The 13441-nt window shown below is 34.4% G+C and overlaps 1 protein-coding gene and 1 long non-coding RNA gene across 14 annotated transcripts in view; one reads left to right on the top strand and one right to left on the bottom strand.

Annotated features, from left to right (window-relative positions):
• LOC118258035 (uncharacterized) overlaps positions 1 to 13209 on the top strand; it is a 24689-nt gene extending 11480 nt beyond the window's left edge. The window contains exons 2-6 of one of the 5 annotated variants that reach the window (XR_007708466.1): positions 359 to 671; positions 1113 to 1192; positions 3737 to 3872; positions 9564 to 9680; positions 11804 to 13194. This is a non-coding gene — a long non-coding RNA (uncharacterized LOC118258035). Of the gene's footprint in view, positions 1 to 358; positions 672 to 1112; positions 1193 to 3736; positions 4053 to 9563; positions 9694 to 11803 lie in introns of all 5 variants that reach the window. The other 4 variants (XR_004781782.2, XR_004781778.2, XR_007708465.1 and 1 more) reach the window with 4 other exon arrangements.
• Positions 1 to 13441, bottom strand: part of TTC21B (tetratricopeptide repeat domain 21B) — a 35787-nt gene that overhangs the window by 5174 nt on the left and 17172 nt on the right. For all 9 annotated transcript variants that reach the window (XM_035566434.2, XM_035566442.2, XM_035566466.2 and 6 more), the window contains 11 exons: positions 13203 to 13441; positions 12835 to 12907; positions 11725 to 11835; positions 10131 to 10269; positions 8200 to 8306; positions 5821 to 6009; positions 4960 to 5070; positions 3803 to 3884; positions 2968 to 3118; positions 2281 to 2442; positions 1671 to 1866 (listed from right to left, as the gene is read on the bottom strand). In XM_035566434.2, coding sequence (XP_035422327.1) covers positions 1671 to 1866; positions 2281 to 2442; positions 2968 to 3118; positions 3803 to 3884; positions 4960 to 5070; positions 5821 to 6009; positions 8200 to 8306; positions 10131 to 10269; positions 11725 to 11835; positions 12835 to 12907; positions 13203 to 13441 — 1560 coding nt within the window. The remainder of the gene's footprint in view (positions 1 to 1670; positions 1867 to 2280; positions 2443 to 2967; positions 3119 to 3802; positions 3885 to 4959; positions 5071 to 5820; positions 6010 to 8199; positions 8307 to 10130; positions 10270 to 11724; positions 11836 to 12834; positions 12908 to 13202) is intronic.

Here is a 13441-nt window from a genome sequence, read left to right as displayed (position 1 = left end):
AAGCATGACTTTTAAAGTCTTGCCCTTCCTACAATGGGTTTCATATCCTGAACACATGATTCCATTAGCTTACAAGTTTCTCTCCCCCTCTTTGCATTCTTGGCTCGCTACTGGGTGCCCTTGGTATTCTGCCTCTACATGTCTTTGTGGGGTTGTGCTGTAAATAGGCTTGCCATAGTGAGCTAAAAAATGCACACCCTCCCCCCCCCCCAATCCTTCCTCCATATAATCATCAGCTCATCCCTACACCCCACAACAGTCACACCTAGTATGTATCAATAATCACTAGTGCTTAACCTTCTAGCATGTTACAGTCTTTCAAAATGGAATTCAGTAATCACTTCTTTCCCTGTAATAGCCAAGGCAAGAGTACTTCCCTAGAAGTTTCCCAACATGGAACTGGCTCAATTCTCTTACTCTGAAGGGATTAAAACCTATTTTATGTAAATCTGGAGAGAAGACTAAATCAACTGAAGCATTCTTCCTGCCAGAACTGTGCCACCATGTGAGAAACACTGCATATTCACTGAACATAAGATCAACTCTGAGCAGGAATGGGAAGCCAGTAATGGAGGCAGAGTGACACTGATTCTCCGAACTGCCGTACACAGAAGAAAAGGACCATCATACTCAGCTCAGCCACAGTGGGTGGAACAGGGTAGTAGTATACAGTAAGTGACTAGTAGCAACTTAGATATTTCTTGGCATTTTGATAGACTAAATGTGTCTGTACTTGTTTAAATAAAAAACTGTTGAAAAGTGACAGTATTCTTTGTTAATCCTAGAGTTAAGGAATACAAGTAGCTATAAAATAATGAAGACTCAGATGATAAGAATGGATTTTATGCACATGCATTATCTTGCCCTAGAATCTAAATTTTGCTAAGTTGTCATGAAGTGCTTGAAGGCACTTCTACTGAATTGTTTTTGCTTAAAGAATGAAGGTACCAGATGTACTTATATCATCTGACAAGCTGCTGGCCAAGACTGGTATCGTGCTTTTGGCTGTGACAGAGTTATTTTTCTTCACAGATGCTTGTAGATAATTTGGATTTTTTTAATGAAAATAGTGGTGACTAACACAGATGTTTTAACTGTTTTTTTTGTTTCAGAGCAGTTGCTGCAAAAAGCAGTTATGCATGATGGGTCCTGCTTTCCTGGAAACAGATGAACATCCGCCTGCTGACAGAAAGTAGCAAATGAATTTTCTTTTGCTTTGCTTGCATGGACAGCTTTTGCTTTACCTAGTGAACTGTCTTTATTTCGACCCATGAGTTCCCACACTTCTACCTTCCTAATTCTCTCTCCCATCCCACTGTGGGGGGAGTAAGTGGCTGCGTGGTGCTAAGCTGCCTGCCATGTTTAAACTACACCAACTGGAAATTTAAAAACAAACCCAAGAACTCAAACCAAAAAGCCTACTCACATTTTAGCAACTAGCATTATTACCATATAATTGAGCTGTAAGTTTGCAATCCAGTACAGAAGTTCTTAAATGTTATTTCACCATATTGTTTTTTGTGTATTGTTTTCTTTTAAAATATTCTTTCATAGGAAAGAAATCTTAAAATAGTAGTAGTAAGACATCACTTTCTGAATGTAAACTGTGTGACTAATTAACCATAATAAGTGTAAGGGAGATGAATGAGGAAACGAGAGAGGTTACTAACCTCAGCCACTACTATTTCAGTAAAAGTGTTCAGTGCTCGTTCAACATTTGATTTTTGTTTGGTTGCCATGAGACAATAATTTTCCATGATTCGCAGCTGAATGTGACCCTGACTGGTCTGAGGCTTCAGTTCCTTCAGAAGATTTTCTGCTGTTCTTACAGCCAACTGCACGGATTCCTGCTTCTCTGTTGAATTGCTATTATCAGAAAGAAAGTATTTGTAAAAAAAAGTTAAATATTTACCTTCATATCTAAAACTACATTTTTGTACACCAAATAAATCGAGTTAGTACAGATTCCACGCTAAACGCATGCCTTTGTTATACAAGCATTCTACATTGATTCTCTTCTGTAACAATGGCTGTTCCAACCTATCTACAACTTGCCTTTAATGCTACAAGTGGCTAAAGTTCCAGATAAAATCCTCTATATTTTCTGTCTGACAATGATTTATTTCACAGTTCAGAATAGTCTCACACAATCTAATAGGTATTCAAAACATTAGATGAGCTCAGAAATTCTAGCAATTTAGATGATTAAGACACATCATTGAGAGGCAGGGTGGATGGGTTGACAGAAGAATCCAAACAACATATACTTCGTTCGCTTACCTTATGTCAGCATCTAGATTTTCAAAGACTTCACCACCTACAGTTTCATTGTCTGGGTTCAAACAAATTTCAATCATGTTATAGACTGCATTCTGTCCCCAGTCATTGTCCTTTCGAGCTTTATTAAAATGCCGGAGTGCATCATTTGGTTCACCTGTATACCTGGACAGAAAATTACAATACTGTAATCTAGGCAAGTAAAATTTACTGCCCCAAGTCCCATCCAAAACCCAAGAGGAATCCCAACAATTTAGAAGACAGATCACATAATTATATCCATTAATTATACAAGTTTTGAAAAGCATGTCTACTATTGAGAGAAGCTTGTTTTTGCAAACTAAAAACAGTATGAGAAATTCTAAATTTGAAAAGTAGCAGTATTATATCATTGAACCAGCAAGAACATCCCTTTAAACAAGCAGGAAATATGAAAGATGTATGCAAGATAAAATAGCTTTGCTTTAAAGAGGAGCTCATTGGAAAGTATTTCAGAAGAGACAAGGAAGCCTTTCCTAAAATCCCACTAAGAAGTTAAGCAAAGTACTGCTATAGTATTTATCACACTATAATTAGCACCTCTGACAGATAACAAGCACCTCTGAATGATAACAGATGACAAGAAAGTTAATTTAAATATGTAGTAGTACACCATTAAGTTGTCCTTATTTTAATTATAATCACAAGTACCAAAGATACAGTCCTTTGCAGTAGTGAAAACCCGGTTCGAGCTTTGTTCTGGAAGAATATTTTTCAGCCATTAAAAGAAATCTTGGGACTTCTTCTAGCTTCCCAGCTCTTCTTAACAGATCAATTAAACGTGAGAGGGTTGCATAGTTATCTAAATATAAAAATAAATCAGGACATCATTTTAACTATTTGTTGTATGAATAGATTTAGAAGCGAAGAGCCTGTCTTGTTCTTCATACAAAAGTGACAGTGCAATACATAAGGCATATTACATAATAACCACAGATACAAGAAAAAAAGGTATCAAGTGATACTTGCAACACTTCTAGAAAAGCTGCATAAAGAAGAGTGTAACTGTACTTCACTTTCAAGAACAAAAACATCTGCTGTACTTATAACTTCTTTCAAAGTCCACTACGAAGCTTTATATTCATTATATTATTTTAATACCTCTATCTCTGGTCATAATTTGCAAACCACTGAAAACCTTATACCTGTCTGCTGTGTTCTTTATTAACCTAGAAAATTTCTACTAACCTAGAAGTAAAATCCTAGACATGTGTTTGTATTTTAAAATATCAATCGCACAAAGTACTTTACAGTTCCAAGTAAATAACACTAGTTGTGTTTAGCTGGAGGTAAACGATCACACTGCAGCAACGTAAATTAATAGAAAAACAGTGGTAGTTTTTGTTTTTAATATCCATTACATTTTAAATAGGATATTTCTTTTTAAACATACAAGTTTTTTTTTTTTTTTTTTTTCCAGATTTGTGCCTGTATCTCATTAGAACTACGTGTCGAAGAATTGTAAATATCACTACTGAATGTTCACCTGGCTTGCGTTCTAGGAGCTGCTGGAAATGAAAGACAGCTTGTTCATAGTCTTGCTTCCTGAACATGAGGTCAGCCATCATCTACAGTATTGACATATTCAGAGAAAACAAAACAGATTCTGTTTTATAATGGGAGCTGAAACTATAAAGTGCTGCAGGAATTTCACAAGTATGGTGCCGGTTCCCATCCCCACCCCTCAATCTCTGGAGAATAAACACCTTACACAGACACAGGACAATAATGAGCAGGTACAGACTCACATCTCAATGTTTCATTTAAGGTAGAAAGAACAAACAAAATAAAACATTTTGACATACCTCTCAAAAATGTTTTGTTTTCACTCACATACTTTCATTCTTATTTTTATTTCCCAGAAATTCATATTAAGCATATAGAAAAGCAAATAACTTACAAGTTAGAGAAAAAGAAAGATCATAGCGCACTTCAGCAGAGGAAGTAAAAAGTTCATTTCAGTTTCTTTCTGCTGAGAGATAGCTAATGAAGAGTAAATTGAACAAAATGTATTCAGAGTGCTATTACCCGCATTCTTGAGCCATACTAGAATAAATTCCAGATGTTACCTGATGTGATAGAATAAGTTATTCCCATTCCAAAATCATTTCACTCCTTATGTGTTAAAGTGAAAGCTGCTCAGTCTATTAAGCTGTTTTATAAGCCGAAAGTATACAGACCATGTATAGAGAATCCGTTGATTAAAAAAGGTTAGATAGGAATGCTATTAACCAGGATTCAAAAAGGACATAAAAACACCTTAAGTTCACAGTTCTTAACTTCTGGCAGGTTTTTTAGATGCTTGCTTTAATATTGATGTGCTGGAAATTCAACTTCTTCCCTGACCATTACATAATTTAATATATCATGAATTAAGCCACATCTTAGTCAATCTTACAACTACCACTTCTCCACTGATACTATTAAGCATGCATTTTGCATTGAGATAAAGTGATAAGATTGATAGAAACTTAATATTGAATCAGTATCCAGCACAAACAAAAAACCATTTTGTTGCAATAGATTTTTCTAATGTTTCTGAAATTTGATGCTGTAGCCATTTTATGAATCCATCACATTGTAGACACAAAGACCTCAAAAAAAAAACCACTTCGATACATAATTAGTATAATGGTACATTACCATCGTTGCTGCTTCATTATCTTGGTCATTCTTCAGCAACAAGGAACACTGATGTTGACAGGCATCAGTATCATCTTGTGCAAGATACAAACGTGCAAGTTCCAACATTGCCTGTATATTAAAACATATAAGCACATGTGATTCAAAGATTAAAGAAAGCTGGTTCAGTTCTATGAGTATTAAACCTCAGAGAGAGATTTCAGAGCCTGAGGTACAATTCGCTTCCAAAGGCGGAGCCTTCTCCACTGTGTCCTGTTGACTCTTGGTCAAATAACTAAATTAAGTTCCATTCCCTCACCTACAGAGCAGATAAAACTTTTCTTCAGACGGATATTCCAGAGGTATATTGAAGACAGATGTTCAGATAGTATTACTCTGAAGACTAAAATATTTCAGTAAGAATAATTCTCTTAAAAGTGTACATACAAGTAGTTACAATGTCATTGACAGAAGCAAATATCTCATTAACATTCACTGATTACTTTTGGAATATAAACAAATTCCAGCAGAAACAGTTTTCTTAATTGCATTTCTGTTATTACTCTGCAACACTTCACAAATTCTCACATACAGCTTCTTGTGCATGATGACAGACTCACCATATAGACTAATACAGACCACTACACGATTCGGGATTTTATGTAAATAGACAGAAATTGGCAATACATGCAACTATTTTATCCTATGCGATTAAGAGGAAAGGGAGAAAGTTCAAAGCAGAGAACACAAATATGTACACAGAGCTTTGAGGGTTTCATTATAAAGCAAAAACAATTGCAAATATACTTCTGCACTGTGGTTAATATGAAAATGCATAGCTAGATATGAAAACAATGCAAAACTGTCAGAGGGAGAACTGACCTTTTTATCGGTTTCACAGTGAACAAGTGCTTCTTTGTAAAATTTAATTGCTTTTTCATAGTTCCGCTGGGCTGTACAATGCTTTGCAATCTCAGCACAAATTTCAGCTGCTAACTGTTTCTGTGCAGGAACCACATCTGGCTGTTCTATCTGAGCCCGTTTAAGTATTCTGGCTTGCAATTCCCGAGCCTAGTGTGGGGAAAAGAATAAGAAATGACCAGTAAACATTTTTCAAAGGAATCAATATGATAAGCTATTTTAAAATAATGTAATTACATTTTAAAAAGCATGCACATGCACACAACTCCCTCAGATGCCTTGCCTCCTCCAAATTCATATTAAAAACATGCTGCAAAGCAACCTAGTGGTAAGATTTGTAAGTGGTTTAGATCGGCATACAGTTGAGTATTTTAGAAGAAATACATTGGGATTCCATCTTGTTGATGTTAAACACTAGGGTGGTAATTTTACGTTAATTTAATACTACATCTAAGGAATATTTATATCAAATATACCAATTTGAATTAAGATGAAACATTTTTATTGGTCTAATTTTTCCCCATGTCTGTGCATTGCATTTATAATTAACTTCTTCCCCAATTTAAATGGTTATGTTCCAATTTATAATTGCTAATGAAGCTGTAACCACAAAAATGATGTAGGCCACCATTGAACAAAGCTGCATTATTAAGCATAAAAGCAATGCTTTTGCACACAAACATTGTAGCTTTGCTTAGAACAACTTCTCTATCTCCATGTTATCCTGTTAACAACTTTTTGTCTCCAAGCTGCCTTATGACATGAGACGAATTCAATCCATGTGTTACATGTCTTTTTCTAAAACTAAGCTTCTGATACGGCATACAAACAAGACTTCAAAAGCCCAAATTCAGAAAGCCTATGTACTTAACTCATTAAGTACAGAAAACTCAGCAAAAATTCAAGCAAACTTCATATTTTATTTTTCTGAGATTCTTCATTTAGAATGATTAAGAAAACCGTAGCAGAAAATAGGAGACAGAGCTCTCTTAATAGCAGATGTCACAAAAGAACAAGAGGACAGAAAAGGAAATAGCTTTGCCCAGTGGTGATTATACCTGATCAATTTTCTTTGATTTCAACCTTAAGTCGCTCCAGTTACCACACAAGAGACTCCCTCTTTCTGCTCAAGAAGTTTTATAACTATCTTAATATTTAAATCAAGTCTCAGAAGACCTGCGTCGCTCATTTAAAAGTTGATAAACTGGAGAGAACTGTACTGCACTGCTTCTTCCCCCTACCATTTCGACCAACCGGGAAGGGGATCTAAACACAGTAGAATTCACAAGGAATTCCTAACATCACTCTGAAAATGCAAGGGAAGAAAGCTGTTTAACAACAGGCAATAACAAGACTGAGCAGTTAGTTCTACTGAAACCATCAGAATACAAGTATTTTTGTCTAAATGAATATGGCAGAAAGGGGTAAAATGGGTACAAAGGATATTTTTAAGGGCAATAATAAAAACAGCATAAAAAACAGCAGCTAGAAGTGCCATATGGTAAAGAAGCCTCAAATACGTAAACAAAAGAGCAAGAGTTAGATTACTTTGGGGGAAGTTTTACTGAAGAATGGAAAAATGACAGCTTTGAGAAAGAAAGAGTGCATTATAAGAAAGAAAATAGTAAGGGTTTAAGAACAGATTAGTAAAATCATACTGGTATTGCTATTTACTTATGTACAATTATCTAATCAGTCTATATAATTCACTTTACTTGCTTTTCAAAAGACACTACCAATGCTTCCTGTTTCTGTACCAGACTGGAGGTGTAATGAAAGAGAAGAACGTAGAGAGAGATTCAACCTCTTACTCAAGATTTGTGAGAATACATCTTCAACATGAATTAAACCATCTCTAGCTTCCAGCTTTGCTCTTTCAAGCCTCATTGAGGGGTAATAATTAACTCTAAAATTAGAGCTTATCATTGCTATTAAAAACACAAAGGTTACAAGAAAGTGACATGTAGCCATTGAAAGCTATCCTAGGTTGTTCCATGAATGGTGTTCAATGCTGAGCTAAGGATAGGTAACCTACCTGCCCCCACAGTTTTAGCAGAATGTGTGAAAAACTATGTTCCACACACAAATGAATACATAGTACGAATGCAGGCTTCCAGTAGTACCCAGAAGCCTGATCCAAAATTCAGATGACATTGCTCACAAAAACCTTAGACTTTCTAATGACTTTTGCTCTTTGTTTCACACCAGTCACAGGCGGTTTATCACTACCATGTATCCATTTTTCTCATTCACAAAGATATGGTTAGAAACCAGGTTAAAAGTTAAACAAGGGATAAAAATGAAGATATTGCAAGCTTTCACGGGGTTTTCTCCCTTTACCTGTTGTAATGAAGCTATTGTTTCATCAGTCTTATCCATTTTGCTGTAAATTTTTGCCAGAAGAACCTGGTAACGTCCATCTTCCATCATAGAAGACAATTCATTAACTGTAAGAATTGTATTAAACAAACATGATTCTTTCAAGAATTAATTCTGTGAAAGTCGAAGTTCTCTACATATTCCAGGCAAGAACTTAAGTCAAAACTTCACAGTTTGACTTTTAGGTATTTATGACTGTGATTTGACTCTGTGTGCAGAGTCAGGAGGCAATAGGAGTAGTAAACATCAAAGCCCATTCTGTTTGTAGATTGTAAGGCCAAGATGTTTAAAGACGCAAAAAGAATACAAGACACATTGCTGTTTAGTCTATTTGCATTTTCAGAAATAGAAGAGTAGCTTTTAAGTGGACAACAAATACAGCCATTCTTTGTACTTCTTATATAAAACATTCTCAAAGGCAGTAAAAATATCCAAACTCATTCTGTGTCACTGTACAAAAAAGCATAGGATTTTCATGAAATTTCTAGTCAGCCCTCAAACTACCTTTCTTTTGCTAGGCTAAAAGAGATAGACATGAATACAACCAGCTATTTTAACTAAAAATTTTAATATCTATTTAAAAAGCAAGCTACTTTCACATAATGATTAAAAACACACACACGTAAGGTAGTATTAGAATAAGACTAGCTCTCCCCAGTTAGAGTTCATTTTAACCTATTGACAAAGCAGCGTCTCGGGCACAGTTCCATATTAAAACATAAAAGCCACTGAAACCCATGTGGATTTATTGTTATTGCCTTTTTTTTTTTAATGTAAGTGTATTGCTCTATCAGCAAACTGTCTAAGTCCTGTAATCATGACAGACTTCCAAGTCAGGGACTAGAATGTAGCCAACTATGTAAGATCATTCCCTCCCTAACACTTCCTATATTTTATTTTTCTTTTACAAAATCTATTTTAGCATTTCTAATCAAAGATATTAAACTATTCATTAAGTTGCATTAACTCAGCCAATGATATACACACATTCTCCAGAAAGGAAAAAAGCAGTATATCAAAGATATACAAAAATTATAGCATTTTATGTACTCTTTGCTTTGTTTTAAGATGGAAGAGAAGATTTTAAGGTAAACAGGGCAAACTATTTAATACTCATTTAATCTTTTCACACTAAAAGATTAAACTGTTTTAAGCACGATTAAGTTAGATCCTCAAATGCTTAAGTAAGGAAAAAAACATTAAACTTTTTTTTTTTTGAGAATAAAGAACATCCTACACATTCTGAAAGATTAGTAAAATGAAAAGAGTTACTGGCATAAGAAAAGCTTACAGAAGGATAATACTAACTCTGTTTTTCTATCCAGGTAGCCAAAAAAGTTAACAAGTATTGTAATTAAGCCACTGCAAAAGAGATTCCATTAAGAAGTATTCAACAGCTCACACTAAATGTCTTGACAGCCTTTTAGCAGAAGAAAAAACGCGTGAGTTAACTTTGTGAGTACACATTCCTGACACATAAAAGGGGATCCTAAGAGACATCTGCAAGCAGTTGTCTCTCTCTGCCCTGAAGGATACCATTTTCCACTTAACCATCCCCTAAGCACAGGAACGACTCATCTATACTTGATCAATTCAGATCAGAACTTCTGTTAGCAAAGAAAAGTAAGAATCTTGCCTGTATAGAGCTCTGCTATTGTAATTCCTGGACTTCTTTATCCATCACAGATGTTCAAAGTTTAAAGAAACTTAGCAAAAATATCTTTAAATAAATGTGAAGCTTATTTTAGGGCATATTTATCATTTAATAGTTCCCTGTGCTTCACAGTTCCAAAGAACACTGATCTATAACTTGTTTATTCCCTGCAGACACACAGGAACTACAAATAATAGCAGTAATTTTATGTTTTGCTGTAAATCGAGGATATTCATACCAGGCTCATGATCTAAAGCTTGTTGAAGTACTATTTCTGCCTTTTCATACTGCTTCAGCTTCATTAAAAGCTCAGCCAAATCATAGCAAAGGAAGTTCTGCTGACCACTTCTCAAGGCAGCCTCATAGTAACTGATTGCCTAAAAGGAACAAACAAAAATCTGAGAATTATTTAAAGACAACTCTTAAAAACCTTACTACTTAGATTTTTAATCACACACTGCTTAGAGCCTTCTCTACTTTCTTTGCTCCTTGACAAACCAAGTCATTCTCTAATAAAGACCACATTAAAAGGATGTCATTTAGTTGTAGGTTTGGACTTCCAAAAATTAAGAGAAGTAAAATAACCAGAGCCCACATTTTGCTAAATATGCATTAAAACCATTTTATCACGTACTATCGTCATCTGGTTCCCTGTCAATTAAATTACATTTTCGTTAACTGCTGAAGTTATATAATCCGAGTTAGACTGGAGTTAAGAGTTCTGTTTTACTATATACAAAGGACAAAAATTTTCTCCAAGTCTACCTGAAAAATATGAAGGTAAGAAGTCACTGGAAATTTAAAAATACCAACTAATAATAACCTAAGAGAAAGGAGTCTTCTATGTTTAAAAAGAGAATAAAAATAGGCAAATATCAATGAAAAGAACTATTTAATCTCAAAAACATTATCTTCTGTATCAGCTTATTCAGTAATTATTATCATTATTTTAATAATATTTTAATGATTAATTATTAAAATTATTAATTATTATTATAAAATTATTATTCGGTAATTATTAAAAATAGTACTTCACAGTACAACTCAAATAGTCTTGAATTACAACTTAGCTTTAGTTAGAAAAAAATCCAGACTGGAATTATGTTGAAAAGTTACATTTCCAGAACAACATTGAAGTGTTTTATTTTATTGTTTTGAAATAAAAGATGTTTAAAAACGCACAAGACATGTTATCTGTATAGGGTTAAACATCCTATAGATAATGTAGTCCAAGGTTTAAAACAAAACAAAGAAATTGAAGTCTATTTGGGTTTCTTTTCCCCCAAAACAACTCTAGGAATTCACAGAATTATAGAATCATTTAGGTTGGAAAAGACCTTTAAGATCATCTAGTTCAACCTTTAATCACACTACGTTAGATTATTCCACACAGATCTGGAATATCATGCACAAGACAGGAATCATGCTGAACTGATCATAACTATGACCTGAACAAATGCAAGCGAGTATTCTTAACACTACAAACATAAAACGTGACAAGCTTTCCCCAAAATGGTCTTCTAGTTTTCCAACAGTAAGCCAAAGCTAGGCCAATGTAGAAGTATCTAACCATGGCTCTGAGTGCAGGCCCAAGGCCATACCAACTGCACATCACCAGAACTACAATTCATCAGGTTTACACCCACCAATATCTGTGACTTTGGCCAGATACATATTACATTGCAAGCTTACTTTCAGGGTAACAAGTCTGTTTACTGCTATAAAATTAAAAGCTTCTTCTACTCAAGAACAAAACAAACGCTGACAAAGCCCACATGTTGACAATAATGAACTGAACGCTTAATTAGTTTGATAGAATATTTATAGATTACCTTTGAATAGTTATGAGTTTTGGTTAGGGCTTTTCCGATTTTGCTTGCTAAAGCTGGATCTTTTGGATTTTTCTTCAAGGCCTGCTCATAGACTTCTATGGCTTCATCAGGCTTCAACAGTGAAAGACAAAAAACACCAAAGTCAACGACTGAGATGAGACATGTGAAGAAAAAATCTGATAGTACTTTTAAGAACAAGCGCCCATACTACTGGTTCATAAACTACAATAATTCTGAGAGAAGAATGGTCACTGTGTGATTGCTCGAACTATAAAACCTATTTAAATATGCATGTCCATGTTAAAGCTGAATATGGAAAGGATCTGACAAAAGAGTTTGAATTAATTTCAGACTTTCTCCTCTGAGATTTCTCTGCTGCTGCACATACTAATTAAGTTAATATAAAGCACAAGTGAATTTAGTATCAGAGAAGATAATCATTTCTCCTCCACCTTGTATAGCATACAAATTCCATTTTGCTTTGTAAATCTTTATTAAGAAAACAATTGTTAATCACCTACAGTTCCCTAAACTAGTCATCCAATTAGTTATGTCCTAACCCAATCTGTTCTCTCAAAATATCAATTTAAATTTTTAAATTTTGTATCCTTCAAATTTTTATGTCCACCTGACCACACTGCTTGGTTTACAAAGAGTGAATAAGATTTCCAGTTCATCAAGAACGCAAAGGATTTCGGAAATATATATTTCAGAATTCAGTAATTTAAGATTTTTAAATAAAAGCTTTCTATGTAAGAACTTATTTAGAAATATTCTAAGCTTCAGAACTATGCTAAATATCACCAACTTTTTTCAAAATTAAATTTAGCTCTCATTTCAGATTTCTGTTTACCTGATGGGTGACTATTCTTCAAGAAAAAATTCTCTCCTTGAATTTCCACCCAAAGATTACTGGGAGAAATGTCTTTTCAATAGCTTTTAATTTGAATTTAGAACAGTTACATTTGTAATGAGTAATTTCGTTTTTTACATCCCTTAAGCGCTTTGCTTGCTAACTACAAATGAGTAAGAGTCAGCATGCTACATTGCCTCAACTTGCCAAAGCCAACAAATGACTCAATCACTTATTCATTTCTAGCAAGCTCATACCTCTTGAATATTCATGTATGCATCACCAAGAAGAAGTAGAGTATGAGCACTTGGAATTTTATCTACTAGGTCTCTGGAAAGAGAAGACAGAACTTTGCTCAATATTTAACAAGTCAATATTGGTATTCAAACAACAAACAGTGCATGACAATATTATATTATTTTTATTTTTAAAATAAAATAAAAAAAAACCTGAGATATCTTTCCAAAGTAGGAATTCCAATTACTGTTTTAATGTTACAACAGTAATTCATTATGTCACTGCACCTTTCTGACTCATTTAGTAAAAAGGGAAAAAAGGAGCTCATGATGCTACCATGACATACACCTAGGAAAATAATATATACACACACAACACAAAACTTTACCTATAGCAGCCAGCATATAACTTCTTATCTCTCCTGTACTGAAGATAAGTGTCTGCCATTTTTATCTTAGCTTGTACAAAGTAAGGCTGTTCAGGTGTGATATTTCGGAGCACAGTCAAGGCTTGTTCAACATCTCCTTGAGCAACTGCCAAATCTGCATTTGAAATCATAACTCTCACTTCCTCAGGAGTTCCAGAAAATTCATTAATGGCATCTTGCAGTACTATAGCAGCTTCGTG

Source organism: Cygnus atratus, chromosome 6 (assembly GCF_013377495.2).
Source record: "Cygnus atratus isolate AKBS03 ecotype Queensland, Australia chromosome 6, CAtr_DNAZoo_HiC_assembly, whole genome shotgun sequence".
Lineage (NCBI taxonomy): Eukaryota > Metazoa > Chordata > Aves > Anseriformes > Anatidae > Cygnus > Cygnus atratus.
The sequence above is the reverse complement of the archived record's forward strand: the minus strand, read 5'-3'. Positions and strand labels throughout refer to the sequence as shown.